Genomic DNA, 18,729 nt, shown 5'->3' on the forward strand with positions numbered 1-18,729 from the left:
GCTATGAAAGCCCTATGATAGCCACCAACATTGCTCCTTTGTCAACACGCACAGCAGCTCGAGATGTGTCGCTTGCAATTTTGCGCCAGTTTTGGGAGAAAATGCAATGGTGCCCTCCACGTCGTCCAATCTTTGCGTTTGATGCGCCGTGCTGGAGCGCCTTGAGTTGGAGATGAAGTCTCCAAAAGAAATCAAGAGCTAATATTGCCTTCTTTGCACACACCAGCTCCTCCAGGGTCAGGGGGTCAAGTTGTGGCTATGAAGGTCCAGAGATAAGATGAAGAAGATGAAGGCTCACGTGCACTTAGTGATGCCCAATGATTGCCTCTCATGCTTTGTTTGTTGGTTTGCTTGGCATGTATAGAATGTTTGTGCTTGTTGTAGCTATGGAAGTGTGTAAAGTAGGGTAAGTGACTAAACTATGTAACATAAACACACAAATAGAGAATAATGTGATTGGGGGAAAAGACCTCTCTTACGAAGAGTAAAAAGTGCCCTAGTGTCCTAATGTGGATCATCGACACTACTTTGTGAGCGTAGGCATGAGCCAAACGCAACAAACCCCTTGGAGTGAAAAGTGATCAACATACAAGGATCATCCACCAAATGAGATGAAATTTAAAGCATTGTGAAGTGCTTCAAATTTGTCACAAGGAAGAGCTTTCGTGAAGATGTCTGGCACATTGTTGTTGGTAGGACAATAGACAAGGATGATATCCCTTGCATGAAGCCTCTCTCTGACAAAGTGATAATGTATCTCTGTGTTTCATGCATGTATGAAACATTGGGTTCCATGCCACTATAATGGCACTCTAATTGTCAGTAAACAAAGGAGTAGGCTCTATGATAGATACATCAAGATCAGCCAACAAACATCTCAGCTATACACATTCAACTATAGTAGTGAAAGGTGCCTTGTATTTAGCTTCACAAGACGATGTGGCAATAGTGGATTGTTTCTTGCTAAGCCAAGAAATGCAAGATGAGCCAAGAAAGAAACAATTTTCACTTGTAGAGTGACGTGAATCCAAATCACCAGCTCAATCTGAATCACTGTAAGCGTGTAATTGAAGTAGTCCCCCCTTGGCATAAAGCAATCCAAGAGTCTTGGTACCAAGGATAAACCTTTGAAGGGAAAAAAAATGAAAATTTTGCCCAAAAAAATGTTGACTATCGATGGGGATGCTGTGCGTGATTTGCTCCTAGGAATTGTTGCTGAACTACCTTGCAACGTCGTTTGATTGGCACCACTTGCCTGCCTGCTTGCCGCCACTTGCTTGCATGCTTGGTGCTTGCTTGGTGATGTGGCATGTAGCTTGCGTGTCTTGCAGCTTGCACAAAACTCTGGAGGCGAGCAACTTAGCTATGATATTAGTTTGTGGTGCCCTACTTGTAGTGTAGGTTTGATATTCAACAATGGCAATGACAAAAGAAAGAGAGAAAGAGTGAGTTGCAATAGAGAGTGAGATGCATGATGTGTGGGTACAAAGAGTTATACCTCTTTTTAGGTTTTTGTGATCATTATATGTAAAGCACTAAAGTACAAGTGCTAAGGGTGTGTTCATACCTGAGCACGTATAAGAGGCACGATGGCCCTTTATTCCCAATATAGTGGGAGGTGTAGCCCCAATGGATTGTCGAGTAGGAGTGGAGGCAATCATGGTGGTTTGCTAAGGTTTCTTAGGAGCAAGACCCTACGCCTTGGTACGAGTCATGACACTGCTCATTCACATGGCTTGGTAAACTTTGCGAGCAACCCCCAATATTCGGTCAACTTGACTTTCAGATCATCTCCTTTCTCAATGGAAAACTACTGATGCTTAAAATTGAGATTGATATGTTGAGTTCAATCTCGTGTTGCATAGCAGTCAATGAGATGACTTCAATGCTTAGATGCGAGGGAAAAATGCTGTAATTGAGTGTGGAACTTAGGAAGCAACTCGTCCATTAACTCAACATTGGCCATGGGATTGCGAGCTCTCCATTGACGGATGTGATCAGGGTGAGCTAGTCGAGGGTTTGGCATTGGCTCTATACCAACAACAAGGTCCCAAAGTCCTTGAGATTCAATCACTTGTAGGTAGTGCTAGAAGATGGATAAGGTGTGTAATGAGGGTAGTGTGGACAGGGTGGTGGAGGGAAGTACACTTGGGAATTAATCCTAGAGTGTCCACCATGCATGTGAGAAGTCTGTACAGTGGATCCAAATGTGGACATAGGTTGATTGGGTATGGGCATGGTAACCACATGAGGAGCCCATGGTAGAGGGATAGAGACACGTGGAGCAGAGGATGGGAATCCTTGCATAGGAGTGACCCAAAGAATATGAGATGACACACCATAAGCAAAGGATGGAAATCCATGTGTTTGAGAGGTCAAAGTAGGTTGTTGACTAGGGGTAGTGAGGTGAATGCCCATCACAAACGTCCCAGTGAAAAATGACACACCATAAGCAAAGGATGGAAACCCAAAGAATATGAGATGACACACCATAAGCAAAGGATGGAAATCCATGTGTTTGAGAGGTCAAAGTAGATTGTTGACTAGGGGTAGTGAGGTGAATGCCCATCATAAACATCCCAGTGAAAAACGGAGCCTAACTAACTTGAGAGTGAACACGACGGATAACACACACACACAGAGTAGAGAGCATTAGAAAGGAGAGTGAGCACGACACCTCTGATGTTCGGTACAAAGACTAGTATACCTCTTTAGGTTTTAGATAGATATATATGAAAATACAAATGTGCTAAGGGTGTGTTCAGACCCGTGCACATATAAAAGGCACGATGGCCCTTCATTTCCAACAACCTTCTACATAAGGCAATGTGCCTTAAGAGGAGAAAAGAATCAGCTTTGTCTAGGTATGTACAAAGCTGAAATACATATACCTATCCAACATCCATCATTTGTTGGCAATAAGCAAACCACTTTGTCGGAAGACCCTTCGTGAGAAGATTTGTAGGATTATCATCTGTATGCACTTTGATAAGCTCAATGCTCTTGCTGTCAAGTACATCTCTAATGAAGTGATACTTCACCTGTATATGCTTCTTTGCATGAAAGATGGGATTCCGTGCTAGCATGATAACACTTTGACTATCACAATGGAGAACAAGTAACTCCGTAATGCCAAGCTCTCCCACCAGACGTGAAAGCCATAAAGCCTCCTTGCATGCCTTAGTAGCAGCCACATACTCTGCCTCTGTAGTAGTAGACAATGCAACACACTTTTGTAGCTTGGAGATCCAGAGATTGCTCCTCCTGTGAAGGTAAACACATACCTAGAAGTAGACTTTCTGCAGTCCGCATGACCAGCGTAATCCTTTGTGCCTTTGAGGTATCTCATAATACCTTTCTCTGCTTCCCAATACTTTTTACCAAGGTTTGCCATGTATATGCTAACCACTCCCACTGCAAAGGCAATGTCAGGACGTGTAGCTTCAAACTATCAATAGCTGAAGCATATGGTATCTTGGCCATTTCAACCTTCTCATCATCAGATGTAGGGTTGTCCTCTACACTGAGTTTCACATATGGAGGCAATGGAACCCCAATTGTTCCCCCCTCTCCATATTAAAGCGTTGCAAAACCTTGGAGATATACTCTTGCTGAGATAGATAGAGTAATCCTTTTGGCCTATCTATGAGTATTCGCATGCCAAGAATGTGATTTGCATCACCAAGATCTTTCATGTCAAAGCTGCCATGAAGACTTCGCTTCAGTGAGTCCAAGGCATGAGTATCCTTGTCAGCAATAAGCATGTCATCAACATACATAACCAAGATAATCAGGTTGCCATCTGTTATCTTTTTGGTGTACAAGCAGTGATCCACTTGACTGCTATGAAAACCTTGAGACTGCACAAATGTATCAAACTTATGATATCATTCTCTTGGTGCTTGTTTCAGCCCATACAAACTCCTTTTGAGTTTACATATCATCTTCTGTTTCCCTTTTGCCACAAACCCTTCAGAGTGCTACATATATATGTCTTCATGCAGATCACCATGTAAGAATGCAGTTTTATATCCAGCTTAATGTAGCCAGCTTAATGTAAAAATGGTTCTTAATGTAGCCAGCTTGACTATAGGAGAAAGATCTCATGAAAGTCAACTCCATGTTCCTGCTTGTACCCCGGTCCCCTTCCCAACCAATCTTCCTTTGTACTTTGGCGAGGAACCAGAAGTGACCATCTTGTAAACCCATTTGCATGGAAGGGTTTTCTGCTCTTTAAGCAATTGCACCAAGTCCCAAGTGTCATTTTTCTCAAGAGAGTCCATGTCTGACAACATGGCTTTATACCATTTCTTGCTGTCCTGTCTGTCCATTGCTTCCTTGAAGCAAGACGGTTCACCACACTCTGTCAACATGACATAATCAACCACATTGTTTGCACCAGGAACAAATCTATCAGGTTGTGTAGTAGCCCTAGACGATCTCTCAACCCAATGATGATTGTTTGCTGGCTGTTGAGCTTGCAAATTTCCATTTTCAGCTTGCTGTCCTGGCATTTCAGCCTACAAATCAGCATTAACAACTTGCTGTCCTGGCTGTTCTTGCACATTTAGTGGCTCATCCTTGTGGGCAATGGCCGGTTGATCATTTCCAGCATTATTTTCTGCATTTGCAGGTTCAGTTACAGCAGGTATTTGCTGCTGTACAGCAGGCCCATTTTGCTGTCCAAAAGGTATTTCTTCGCAAAATACAACCCTACGGACTTCCTCTGTTCTTTTGGGCTGTTTGTGCATGCGATCTTCGTGGAAGATAACATCATTGCTGCATGCTACTTTTCTTTTTTCGGGATCGCATAATCTATATGCCATTTCATCTTCATCACCATATCCTAGGAAAATACGTTTACAAGACCTTGGCTCGCGTTCTTCTTTACGATTGTGCACAAAGGCCTCGCAGCCAAATACTTTTAAGTGTGCATATGAAGGTGGCTTGCCCGACCACGCTTCTTGGGGAAACCCCCCCCTCCCCCCCCCCAAAAGACCTGTTTGGTGACCGATCAAACAAGTGTACGCCCGTCATAACAGCCTCTGTCCAAAAACCACGAGGTAAAGTAGCATGAGACATCATCGTACGGACCTTATCCTGTATGGTCCAATTCATACGCTCTGCAACTTCATTTTGGAGTGGATTATGAGGGGCAGTGAACTCCCTCTTTATCCCTTTGCTGTCACAAAATGCCTGAAAGGCCTTCGACACATATTCCCCACCATTGTCAAAGCGCAGACACTTAAGTGTCTTATCAGTTTGATTTTCAACCAATGCCAAGAATTTTTAAAACTTGACAAGCACTTCGTCCTTGCTATGAATAGGGTAAACCCATACCTTCCGTGTAGCATCATCGACAAAGGTAACAAAGTATTTCTTTTCCCCTAAAGATAACCTTGGTATCTTACATACATCGGAATGTACTAACTCTAGAGAAGAAGATTTCAGGGAAAGAGACTTCTTATGAGATGCCTTTGCATGTTTACCATAAACACAAAGATCACATGCTCAAAATCAACATAACGAAGACAAGGCAAGTAACCCAAAGGAGAAAGAACTTTCATTCCAGTTTGATTCATGTGTCCCAACTGGCCATGCCACAAAGAAACACTTGGCTACTCGGTCACGGCAACAACATGGTCACGCACTCTAGATACACGGAGAGGATACAAGGTATCACTTTTACAACCTCTGGCAATCACTCTAGATCCCGTACAGATCTTCCATTTCCCATCACCAAAGGTGGTCTGAAATCTATTGTCATCTAGATGCCCTGTACTAATCGAGCTCTTCTTGAGCTAAGGTATATGCCGTACATGCTGAAGTGTGAAGACAAAATCATGCTAAAACTGAAACTGCAACTGCAACTGCAACTGCACACTGCCAATACTTGCAATGTCACATGCATAGTTGTCCCCAAGATGGACAACACCATGTTGACCCATTGTATAGTCAAAAAACCACTCACGATGAGGGTTGACATGAAAGGAAGCACCTAAATCTAGAATCGTTGTGTGCATGTCATAATCCGCATTTGCAAGTAAAGCATGTGACTAAAGTGTGAAGAGACAAAGAGTACATCATTCTCACTATCACTGTCATGAGTGACTACATTCACTTCTTCGATTTTGACATTGCTCTTCTTAGGCTGATTTTCTTTCTTCTCTTTCTTGCTATATCATTTGTCTTCTTACCCTTTTTCTTTCTCTTTCTTCCATTTGTAGCAGTCACGTTTAAAGTAACCCTTCTTACCACAATGATAGCATTCAACATCCTTACCACATGATTTATTGCGTCCCTTGCTATCAGATTTGCCTTTCTGCTCTGATGTGCCCTGAGTATGCAAAACACTGGAAGACTTACTGGATGCATTGTTCTGCGGATTCATTTCTTCCATGAGTAGAGAACTCTCTACATCAGCATACAGAAGGATCGCATTAGAATTCCTCATAGCAATCCTGAATGTATCCCAACTCTCTGGCAGAGTGCAAAGCAAGAACGTAGCCTTAAATTCTTCATCAACCATGAACTTCAAGGCAACTAGCTGGCTGAAAATGGAGTTAACTCACTCAAGTGAGTAGACATTGCTGTACCCTCTTTCATACGCAAATCCATAAGCTTTTTCAGCCAATAAACTTTGCTTGTGGCACTCTTCTGGGCATACAATTCTTCTAGTCGAGTTTAAATAGCATAGGCAGAATCCAAACCTTCAATGTTAAAAAGCAAGGCATCAGAAATCGATAGCTCGATGGTTGAGCGTGCAAGCTCATTTAACTCATCCCAGTCTTCCTGTTCCATATCTGCGTGCTTTGTCCATTTGGTCTTAATCGGCCTTGTGTGCTTCTTCTGCAATAGGATATTATAGCATTGTTTTTGCTAGACTGCAAAGTTATGTGCTCCTTCAAGCTTCTTAATGTGCATGAGATGACTGCTGTCACTGCTGCCAGCCATGATTTTCAGGCCAAATGTGACCAAAGATTCAGCAAAAGCAGGCGCTAACTGTCACATGAGTGGCCAAGGTACAAAGAAGTACCAACCAGCAATAAATAATGACGAAAAAGCAGAAATTTCAGATCTGCAAATAAATTTTCAGAAGCACTAAACCTTGTTCTACAGCGCTCCACAACTGATTACAGCTGTTCCAAAGACGAATAGATCATATCACATGAGAAGTCCCAAATTTTAGCTGCAATTTCTGTTGTACATGCATCCACGGGCACAAAATTTGACACGGACGGTCAAAAGCTCCAAAATTTTGTTGCTCAAAGCATCAACGATACATTTGCATTGTCTTTGACATGCATAGAATAGGCCAATTTTGCCAAAATAAAGCAATTTCAACAAAACCCCCAAATTTTTCCGAGTGCTAGATGTCCAAATTGCATGGAATTAAACCCGCATGTAGATAAAATGTCCAAATGGTGCACAAATTTCGCCCAAACAGCAAAAGCCCCAAACTTTACAGGGTCCAATGTGCATCAATGTTGAGAAATCAGGTAAATTTCAACCCAATTCTTGCATGTACATAAAAAGCCCCAAATGTCAGAGGCAAAATGTCACAAATTTCTGCAATTTCTGAGACAAGTATCACTGTTGTGTCTTGCTCTCATCATGTCTAGAAAAATCCCCAAATTTTTGGCACAAATCTTTCCAAAATTCTCAACTGTGCTTACCCCACGAAGGCCTATCAGGCCAAGGGGAAATTCAAGGAGAATTTTTGAGAGAAAACGAAGTTGTGACCTTAAAGAAAAGTGATGTGACGAGGTCCGTTGACGTGCTAGTCACGTCCTATCTCACGCCTATCCTTCGTTGTGTCACACAGGTTGCACTTATCTGACGGCCCATCAGTTGCACAACTTGCGCGTGTCTGTCAAGTTGTTGGTTTGGTTGTACGCTCGTTGGCGCTTGTCGGTCTTCTAGTCTTGTCACACGTTCGTGAGCGTCCTCTAGTCTTCTAGTCTTGTCGCACGTTCGTTGGCATCCGCTAGTATTCTAGTCAACCTGCTCGCTTTTACTCCTCAACTCCATCTGGTCGCCTGTTGGTGCAACTAATGCATGCGTCCTGTGGTGGTCGAATGCACACGACTTGTGCCTAGTCACCTTGCTTCTCAACTCTGTGTCTGTTGCACTCTGTCGTCCTGGTCTGCCTCGCATGTTGAGTGATGTTTGTAGACTGCTGTCAGTCCTATGAACTAACACTCTTGGGAAGCGCAAGCGTTGTAACCAAGAGCTTTGATACCAGTGTGATGGAGCCTGACTGAGTAGAGAGTATTAGAAAGGAGAGTGAATACGACACCTCTGATGTTTGGTACAAAGACTAGTGTAGCTCTTTAGGTTTTAAATATATATTTTTATTAAGTACAAATGTGCTAAGGGTGTGTTCACACCTGTGCACATATAAAAGGCACGATGGCCCTTTATTCCCAACAGAAAATGATATTCTCACTAATGAGAAGGTGGAGGAAACTGTGTTAAAGGGTGGGATTCCCTGTAATGAAGCCTCGTGGTGTAAAGTGGCTTGAGGGTAAGTGGATGGTATAGTGTTAAAGGGTGCCATACCCTACAGTGATGCATTGTTATGTGAAGTGGTAGGGAAGTGTGAATATGGAATGAAGAATGAGAATGTGCTAGGAGTGGGAACGGAGGTTCCAACTTCTACTGTGGAAAGGAGGGTGGATGGGGAGTATAATCCAAAGTTTTGGAGTGAAGAGAGGAAATTGAGGTGTCGGCTAGAAGAGGGGGATGGGATGGGAGGGATTTGAGAAGAGTGGCTTACATGCTCAAATGAATTAAAAGATATAGATATACTTGATGAAGGATGCTTGATTCGAGACCCCCCTCTATTGACATTTACATACAGAAAATCATCCGGATCTCGCACAACAAAAGAAGAAACAAGAGAGGGTTTTGATTGGATTGGCTGAAATGAAGAAGATGGGTCGCTAGTCGTCCCAAATGTCATATGTCCTCCATGTTTAGAGAGGTGGCCAACCTCACCAACTGGTTCGGATGATGTAGCAACATTGGTAGGAGGGGTGTGAAATCTGGAATAGGAGAAAACCTTTAACTCCTCTGTCATGAGATTGAAATCATGATTAGGAGAAAATAAAGAAGGTGAAGGCGAAGGGGCTGTCATCTTCCTCGTCGAGTCCATAATGCTTGTCAAGGCCTCCAATGATGGAGAAGTTTGATAAGACATTATGGGGTCCCGAGAAGAAGGTGACAAAGACATTGTGATTCAGTTTCAAGTTTTTTGTGTACCCTGCACAAAACTTAGCACTCCAGAATATCTGCATGATACTCTTTACAAGAGCACCAACTTTGATACCATGTGAAGAAACTATTGGGGGCTTCACTAAGGAAACATAGAGTGTACGACCACAATAGAAACACAAAGACACAAATAGTGACGTGCAAAATTAAAAGCCTAAACACAACACAAAATGAAAAACTCAAAAATGCAAAAACAAAAATATAAATAGAGAGAGAAGGAGAACTATGAAGTTAATGAATGTAAGAGTGTACAAAATGCTCAAGGGCAGAGTGTTAAGTGTTAGAGTGTGACGGTCACCGTAGATGGATTCCAAGTGTTGTAACCACTAGTTGGAGTGTGTCAGATGATGTATAAGACCAAATTGTAGATCACCAGAAGTAGTAGGATGGCCGGTGATAGCAATGGAGATGCATGAGGATGCCGACAATAGCTAAAATTGCCAAACACAATGCAAGAGGTGTTGACTAGGGCTGGCGATGGTTGTCTGGGGCCAAACATAGGAGAAGAGGTGTCAAGCGGGGCAGGCAATGGCTGTCTTGGGCTAAACGCAGCAATGGAAGAAGCGCAAGGTAGCAGACGACTGCTGGAGGGGCAGTTGGTAGGGGATGGAGCAACAGACGAATTGGTGGCAGCAATCACAAAGGCTAGACAGCCACATGGAAGAAGGCTGATGACGAAGATCTTCACGTGAATGCAAAAAACTTGCATAGAAGGAATGAAGACTAAATGGGGGCAGCCTAGCTATTTATAGATGTGGATGGACCCTCCCAAATTAGGGTTTCACAAAAACTCTCTTAAACAGAGAAGCGCACAGATTTTGCATTTTTCATTAAATAAGCATGTTTCGGGGCTACTTAAGAGGTTAATCAGCATGGAATGCATTTCTTAGATCAACATCTTGCACTCCCATTTTTGTACATATACTCTTGGTGAGAGAGAGAGAGAGAGAGAGAGAGAGAGAGAGAGAGAGAGAGAGAGAGAACCATAATGACCTATGAGACAAAGAAATGAGTACATTGGGCGATTACATCTCGACTGGAGAACAACACTGAAAATGAAAAGGAAAATCACTAACTATGACTACTGCAAGTATACACTGCCATCATGTACAAAATGATCTCTCAATGATCCTTCAACTAACTTGTAGGATCCCACCCTAATCAATATGACTCTCTAGAAGCAATGTACCCTCCTTGAGGCAAGAATATCTATCATGGGGTGGTCCAAGATATCGACTCCACTAAGGAGAGGTACTCATCTCTAATGGCGAATGATGACGGCTCAAATTTGCAAGAGTTTAGGATGTCGGGCATAGCGATGGGGTGGTGGGTGTTGTGCTCTACCGAGTGTGGCTGCTTGGTCTACTGTGACCCCTATAACTCTTGAATGGTGTGGTGTCATTGTTGTAGGGGGTAGCATCTGTAATAGTAGCATGTAGCGAGCTAGCTCTGGAGCAAGTATTGAAAAACTCTGTAAGAACCCATTGGCTTGTTGACTCTGCCTCTATTTTTGTGTTGCTTCTTAGAAGCTTCTCTCTACATGCTTGGATCTCCAATAAGAACAGTGCTAGGCATATCTGATCCTCGTACTTCATCACCTTGTGAAAAGGCCCAAAGCCCTCTTGAAAAAGGCAATGAAATCTCCCATAGATCTGATAATATGCAGTACATCTACAGATAAAATGCTCCTCAAACTCAACCTTCTGGTGGCATAGCTGGCAAGTACATGCATCCTCAGACGTGTGTATACCGTCCTTCTCAATCCTAAGCTATTGTGATGATGTCCATATCTGGCCAATAGTACTACATATCCCATGGGAGAGGTGGACATCCAAGTATATTGGTGTGACAATGAATCCCTCTGCTGACATATGTAAGAAATGACACTGATATTATGCCATCTTTGTACCAAGAGGCTTTAGAGGATGCACCCATGTACAATCTCTATCAATCTTCACAGTATCTACCCTAATCACTTGATTTTGCTCTGTATGTGTGAGATCCAAGTATGGGCAATCCAAACTGTACTGGAGTGGTGGGAGTGCATCCATCTCTAATATATGTGTCTTGAATCATGACTGCATCTCTGCATGCCAGCGATGTGTATCCCCATTCTCCGCCAGCTTCTCGAAGGAAGTCAATGCCAGTTGTGAATATCTATATCTAGGGAATTCCCATATTCTCTGTAAGCTAGTTACAGCCTGAAATAATGCCTCTGTGATCACAGGTGCTGCTCCAATCTCTGCCCTAATAATCTCTTGAAGTACCCATGGTTTGCTTCATAACATGCGAGTAATCATCATCACTAGTGGCCTCTCAATACTCTTCCAAGTCTTTTTCCAAAGACCTAGTCCTGATATTGGAGGCTGGGGAGGCTGGGGTAACGAATGTATCAAATAGCCCTAATTTAGTTTGGGGTTCCTATAATTGAGCATGTGTACATTTTCCCTCAAGTGTTTCAAGTGTTGCATAACCTCTATCCAACCTAGTAGTTGTTGCATCTTGCAGTCAAAATGTAGGTCCTGTATATGTGACTCCCAGATATACATAGGATATAGCATACTCAACGACATCCCTACCGAGAGTAATCTGATGTCCCACTGGGGTCACCCAAGCTTGTGTGGTACTAAACATCATCACCTTGGTCTTCGAAGGTTCAAGGTCAATCCTCTATCTATGCAAAATGTTTGTAGTGCATGCATGTGTCTTTGCAAACTTGAATCCTCGATTAGTGCCACATCATCCGTATACAACAAGATGGGTATTAATTTGCTAGCTAAGCTTACACTTGGTCTCCACATAGCCTTAGAGCTCATCAACATAAACTCCAAAGAGAGTAGGTGAAAGTGGGCATCCATGCTTCACCCCAATAGTACTGTCCATCATATCCAAAATTCTGGAGTGTCACTATCCTATAGTTGTTGTATGAGCTTGTCTTAAGGCATAGTGTTGAATGCTTTGTGAAAATCCACAAAGCAGCAATAACTCCTCTTGCCATGTGCCCCAAAGTCTAGACCCTCCCTGTCAACGACTTATACAAGGCATAAATGATAAATCCCCCAATGTAGATATTCTGGAGTGCCACTATCTTGTAGTCGCTGCATGAGCTTGGCTTGGGGCACAGTGTTGAATGCTTTGCGAAAATCCACAAAGCAGCAATAAATCTTCTTCCCATGTGCCCTACATTCCTGTATAATAGCTCTGAGGGTCAATATATGATGAAGTGTTGTGAACCCTCGGTGGCTGAAGCTTGCGTGCTCCCGTGCTCTATGCCCATCTCTCTTTGCCCGTGTGCTAAGCTCATGCTCTAAAATGCAGCTATATATTTTGGCCAATTAGTGACCAATTATGATTCTCTTGTAATTCGCTAGTAATGGTATGCTTTGTCCAACTTGCCAGAAAGTCCTCACACATGGCTTCATTGAAAATTTGCATGAACAAGGGAGCAAGAAGTTCACATGCATGTATAAAATGTTTCCTAACAAGGCCATCATGATCTTGTGCCTTTCCATTCTGCAGTGTACAAATCATGTCTACTTATACTAGGAAGATTGTTTCGGCTTGTACAAAAAAGCAACACATACTTCTAAAAACTGAAAGGAGAATATGTTTTTGTTATATAGGATTTGGCGATTTCTGAAGTAATGAAATGTCATGTATTTGCATAGTTGTTTCGCTTCATTTCCTTTCTCATATGAAGCTGTTTCTGAAACGTCCTGTTTGAGAAACTCCCGGGTAGACTGGATGAGTGATTGCTGAGATATCCCTACAGCTTCCTGTTTAGACAGCCAGATGTGACACTTGACAACAGTCCTTCAATAGGTTGAAAGACCTATGAGCCAAAAATTAGTGCTCATACATAGTCTAATAAGACCAAATAAGAAAGAAAGAAGCAACAATTATATGAACTTAAACCAACTGTAAAATGCATTCTAACTAGTGTGATATAGATCCCCATCTCTCTGCACTAAAAACATAAGTTAATGCATTAAATGCATAATGCAAATGTATTGGTTGTGCGTGGATTTGGGTACATTCTTCTGAACTGGCATGTTTTGAATGTGTGTTGCCGGCATCACCAGGTGTGAAAATAAAAGCCAGTCATAAATACTTAGCATAGTTAGAAGGGGAGTGCCACCGTAAAATTGACAGGAAACATATTCAGAATGATCACATACAGGGAACAATAAGGCATCAGCTTGGCTGTAGGTTTCAAAGGAAAAGCCCAAGCCTTTACATAGTCCAAAATCTGGTTCCAATATGTTTTAGATTTGTGCATAGTCTATGTCCTAGTTATCATTCAGCTTGCTATTAGCATTAACGCTAAAGAGAGCAGGGATTGGAATGACTAGTGTAGTAACTAATAAAGATGTGAAGCTATTGAAATGTAGCATGCACTTGGTAAGAGGTGAAAGCAAAAGAATGAGATAGAATAACTTTGGTGCTGCTCAAATGTGTGGCTTCAAGTGTGGTTTTATAAGCCATTTCAGTTTTTCTGATTGCCAGTCTCTCAACCAGCAAGTTTACAATCCAACATCCAGGTTCAAGTTCGATGCTCTTTGCAATATATGGATTTTGAAGGGCGATCAGATGGGCGTTCCATTAAGACAATCTTAGCTCATGTGGTGCCTCTAAAGCTCGTAAGTTCAAACTTCTGCCGCATCTATTTCAGATTTACCCACCAGTATAAATTTCATTGATGTTTATTCTCAAAAACTTGGGCTAAGTACCATAAGCAAATCATTAGACACGAAGCTATGGCACAGTTTTCTTTAATCGATCCCAGTTTAGTGCAACTTGTCTCACACCTTCAAAACAAAGGAATATCAAGCTCTCATGTTCTGTCTTCAATGCCAAGCAAGATTTCAGGTGCAGTAAAATAAAGTTAATGGGTAGTTTCATCAAGCATTTAGGAGTCCAATGGAATTGCTTGTCCTATAATGTGAAGCACTTCCTTTTAGAAAGTGACTCAGCTGAAATTTTTGGATTTTTACTTGGCTATTATGTATATCCTTGGGCACCAAGCCTACATATCTGCTAGCAACTGAATCAGTCTGTGAATACTTGCTATCCATGTTAAAGATCTGGATGATTATCTGGAACAATCTGGTTTGTAGAAGAGGCATATTTAGCTTTTAGTACCTGAACCATCTATGCAGTCAAGTGTAAGTCTTTATTTAGGCACTTACAACTATCCTTTCTTCTCCTTTTTTCCAAGAAGACTTAAAAAGCACCTCAGACCTCTATTTAGACAGCTGATTAAGCAGAGCATTGTTTAGAATGTAACTCCATTATAGATTTTGTCTGTATATGAAAAGTTCTTACCTTTATTGTTTGTGAAGTTGAAATGAGGTTCCTTTGCCAACGTCCAAGGTCTTCCAGTATAACTTTATTGGCATCTATTAGTTAATGAAAAGTATTGCCTGAATTACAACATAAATTATAAAGCCCTGTCGTCAGTCTTTCATGAAGCATGCTCAAGCTTGGAGTCTGGACACAGCATTCTCTTCCTCTTTTGAAAGTCTTCCACAGACTACTGGCAGCAGTCAGCCTCTCATAACCTAGGCCTCTTGGAAGGTTACCGCATTCCTTTGGCGTTTGTTACTGCCCCTGGTGGCAAGTTGTTACTTGACTCTGCCTCCAGCAGATCTAGTTCTTTCAAGGCTTTGGCTGTAGGACAGTGCCAGGAAGGAGGAGAATCCATCTCTTGGGAAGCTCGTGGTCCTTATCATTAAGATCCAATGTGTTTTTAGAATCTTTCCCTGGGAAGTGTATGAAAAGTGAAGGCAGAGACAGTAATAATAGATGGAGGGGTGGGGGCACACTATCTATAGACTGCATTACTAGGAACTTTGATCCAGGACTTAGAACTAGCTGTTTGGACTAGAGTCTCACTACTGGTGTCTCTATTATAGCTGTTTGGATTGAGTCTCACGACAATGGTGTCTCTTTTCAAATGAGATTTCTAAAACCTAAGCGAAGAACAATTAACTGATGAGGGCATGTTGATGTTGAGTCTACTTATAACCAAGTGCATACACATCGAGGGGTTACAACAGTAGAGCACCTTTCATTTTTTGTCCCTGAGGAAATAAATTTTCTATTGATAACAGCTTGCAGAAATCCTCCTGAGGTAAAAATGCGAAGTACAAGAAACTCTGTCAAGAGGCTCTGTCAAGAGTGTCCAAGTACATCACAAATACAATGGTTATGTGAACGACCAATCTGATGGGCTATAGTGCCAGACGAACGGAGGGGCCATATGACCCACGTCCCAAGTCCTCAGGAAGCCTCCTCTTCCTCATCCTCTCAGAGCTATCCTGCATCCTCTCCCATCTCCTGTGGAGAGTGGATGATCTCAATCCAAATCCTCGAAAGAGTCTCTGCTTTGGATACGTCGTGAAGGTCTATGGTGTGCCTGCACCTTGCAGTCTAGATACACCAGGCTATAATACTAGGAATCAACTTCCATCTGTGACAGTGTCCCTGGGTCTACTGTGCCTACAAATAGTCGGGAGTGGGGAGCCTGCTGAGATGCTGTCTAGTAGAACATTTTTTTTTGCTTTTGATTGATGATACTCTTTGTCATTGCTACTTCAGGGAGGTGTTAATCCTTTGTATGTTGGTTAAATTTCAGGTTTTGGTGCACGGCTCTGCTGAAGCCACTGAGCATTTGAAACAGCATAGCCTCAAGCATGTTTGCCCCCATGTCTATGCTCCCAGGATAAATGAAACTGTGGACGTGACATCGGATTTGTCTGCGTACAAGGTATGAATTTGGTGAGCTGTGGGACCAATTAATTTGGTAGTTCTCAATGTATGGTGGCTCTTTTAACATGTTTGATTTACCCATACATTGCCTCATCTCCAACAGGTCAGGCTCACAGAACGACTGATGAGTAATGTTCTTTTCAGAAAGGTATATTTATTTCCTACAACTTGAACTGGGAGCTTTTAAGGTATAATGCACTGTGATGAACATGGAAAAGGGACCTCTTAGATAAACTAGCACATGCAACCAATCTTGCTTTCTACTCATGCTTAATGGTGTGTACAGCTAGGTGATTATGAGCTTACATGGGTGGATGGAGAGGTTGGGACTCCAGAAGATGATGTACTTCCTTTGCTACCTCACTCAGGCACCCCTCCACCACATAAAGCTGTGTTTGTAGGCGATTTAAAGCTGGCTGACTTCAAGCAACTTCTAGCTCTCAAAGGTGTACAGGTATAAGCATGTGCTCTTTGCATGTTGTCATGCCAGAAGAATATAATCCCTTTCTTTGAGCCTGCCTCTCTTCATGCTTTTGTTGTAGCTTTTTATGGGCATGCCTTTTTCTGAGCCTGTATGGTTTCTTCCTCAGGCTGAATTTGCAGGCGGGGCACTTCGATGTGAGGGGAACTTTGCAGTGCGGAAAACTGGGGGTGATAGTATGCAGAAGGTAATTTTGTTTGTTTTTGGGAACATAATAACATGGAAGCACCTTTGTTAGCATGCTCCAACATATCTAGTTTGCTTGCAGAGTGGAGGTCCACAAGTGGTTTTTGAAGGGCCTTTATCCGAAGATTACTATCGGATGCGTGACTATTTGTATTCACAGTTTTACTCACTGTGACTACACCTTTCAGTTGCACAAGTGATGTCTTGTGAATTATTATGATCCAAAATCCTCTTTTAAAGGTAAGTTTTATCATTCTGATGCTCGCACCATACGTAGGCTAGTCTTAGTTCGGACCAAAGTCATGTTTTATGATTTATGCTTGCGCAGGTGCAAAAGAATGGGCTGTTCTCAGACAATGGCTGGCAAGTGTGTGCGTGCACAACCCACCTTCCCTATGACATTGCACATCCTGAGAAGAAGGGAAAAATTTGTTCATCGACAAAAGATGACTGAGATCTCTGCTTGAGAGAGAGAGAGAGAAAGAAGTTTAGAGGTTAAAATCTATTCTGTTACCCCTTGAAAGCTCATACTGAATTCGATCTGTACTACTAACTAGCACAATGTTCCTAATTTCTAATTCAATATGAAGCAGATTATAGTAAATCGTTATATATATGTCACAATATTTGTTACGAGAGGTTATTAGTAAAAGTAATAGACCAGCCTTCTACTGATTTATGGATGTCAGATGTAGCCATTTGATTAAAGATTTTGATAAGGAAATTCGAGGATGCTTGCTGGTCCATGGGTCACTCTTTTCGAGTACCAAACTTCAGTGAAGTGCATCATTCACCTGCCTTTGATAGCACAATCAGTATTGAGGATCTGTCACAGAAAGAGAGGAATTCTGTTATCAGCGGAGATATAAACATGTGTTTTTCTTGAATCCAATGCCTATCGCTGGTTTGTTGGCTCCGAATTTGTTGTTGGATGATCTTATGTCATTTTAATTTTGTGTAATTTATTGAATGCAGTAGAGAATTATGCAGTTCTTTATACATACTGAAGTGCCATAACACTCGTGCAAGTCTATTATGCATGGATGGTGGTCAGCAAGACAGGAAAGACCTCTAAATTGTCCCAGATCCATTCGTAATAGTTTAAAGACATTTGATCAGCGGCTTAGACATGAGCCAACCCCCCAGGTTCGCTGTCCTTGTATATGCGTGCATATGTTTACGGATAGGCTGCAATTATGCTTTTATGCAGCCATTGATCACTCTACGATTGCTTCTCAGTAGGACACAAATTCGCCGTGTAATTTTGAAGTGTTCATATACTGGCGTTGTGTGGCATTACTCATTTTGAACATTGTCTATGCATCCAATATAGGAACTAGAATTAACAAGGTGATGCAATCACAAGGGCTTGCATAAATCTTGTAAGAAAGCAATAATAATAAATTCAAGGTGTTTAAGAAGCAAGTTTATTGATAAGAAGGATTTCCTTCCAATAATGCACTATTGGATTGTTGTGGACGACTCAATAGAAAAGCTCAACTAAAATGATACATGTCATCTTTACACAAGTTGAGTATTTATGAACCTTTTGACTTGCATACTTGATAGAACTAATAAGATAAGAGGTATTCGTGTATAGAGTTGATAAGACAAGAATTAATAAGAGAAAAAGTGTTCGTTTAAATACAAATGGGATGCCTTTATAAATTAGGCTACAAGAGTTTTTATAAATAGAGGATTTATAGATTTAGAACAGTCGATCATTTGGTGTTATAGAGGCAAAAGTTGGCCCCAAGTCTTTTGGTACTTCAGGGGTGATAGGGTATTTATTGGTGATATGCTTTGTTTTTTTACATTTATTGTACTTCATCTTGTCAGGATATTTTTTCAAACAGTTGCTTACGATATATTCTTTTTTATTACAAAGGGAGCATTTAGTGGAAACGATATGAACCAAGAGTTGCTCGTGGATTGTTAAAGTAGATGCTTGACTAGTGTTGTCTTTCTAATTTCTTCTCTCCTCATCCAAACAAGATTGGATGGTGCTTTTCAAG

At 41.7% G+C, this 18,729-nt stretch overlaps 1 protein-coding gene across 3 annotated transcripts in view; it reads left to right on the plus strand.

Annotated features, from left to right (window-relative positions):
• The window catches only part of CPSF100 (cleavage and polyadenylation specificity factor 100), a 178,211-nt gene extending 160,822 nt beyond the window's left edge, over window positions 1–17,389 (plus strand). For all 3 annotated transcript variants that reach the window (XM_087683646.1, XM_087683647.1, XM_087683649.1), the window contains 7 exons: window positions 13,818–13,916; window positions 15,914–16,045; window positions 16,151–16,195; window positions 16,334–16,501; window positions 16,638–16,715; window positions 16,797–16,954; window positions 17,043–17,389. In XM_087683646.1, coding sequence (XP_087539772.1) covers window positions 13,818–13,916; window positions 15,914–16,045; window positions 16,151–16,195; window positions 16,334–16,501; window positions 16,638–16,715; window positions 16,797–16,889 — 615 coding nt within the window. In that variant the 3' untranslated portion in view covers window positions 16,890–16,954; window positions 17,043–17,389. The remainder of the gene's footprint in view (window positions 1–13,817; window positions 13,917–15,913; window positions 16,046–16,150; window positions 16,196–16,333; window positions 16,502–16,637; window positions 16,716–16,796; window positions 16,955–17,042) is intronic.
• The last annotated feature ends 1,340 nt before the right edge of the window (window positions 17,390–18,729 follow it).

This window comes from Lygodium microphyllum, chromosome 8 (assembly GCF_053477565.2).
Source record: "Lygodium microphyllum isolate KBCC chromosome 8, Lygodium_microphyllum_v1.1.10, whole genome shotgun sequence".
Classification (NCBI taxonomy): Eukaryota; Viridiplantae; Streptophyta; class Polypodiopsida; order Schizaeales; family Lygodiaceae; genus Lygodium; species Lygodium microphyllum.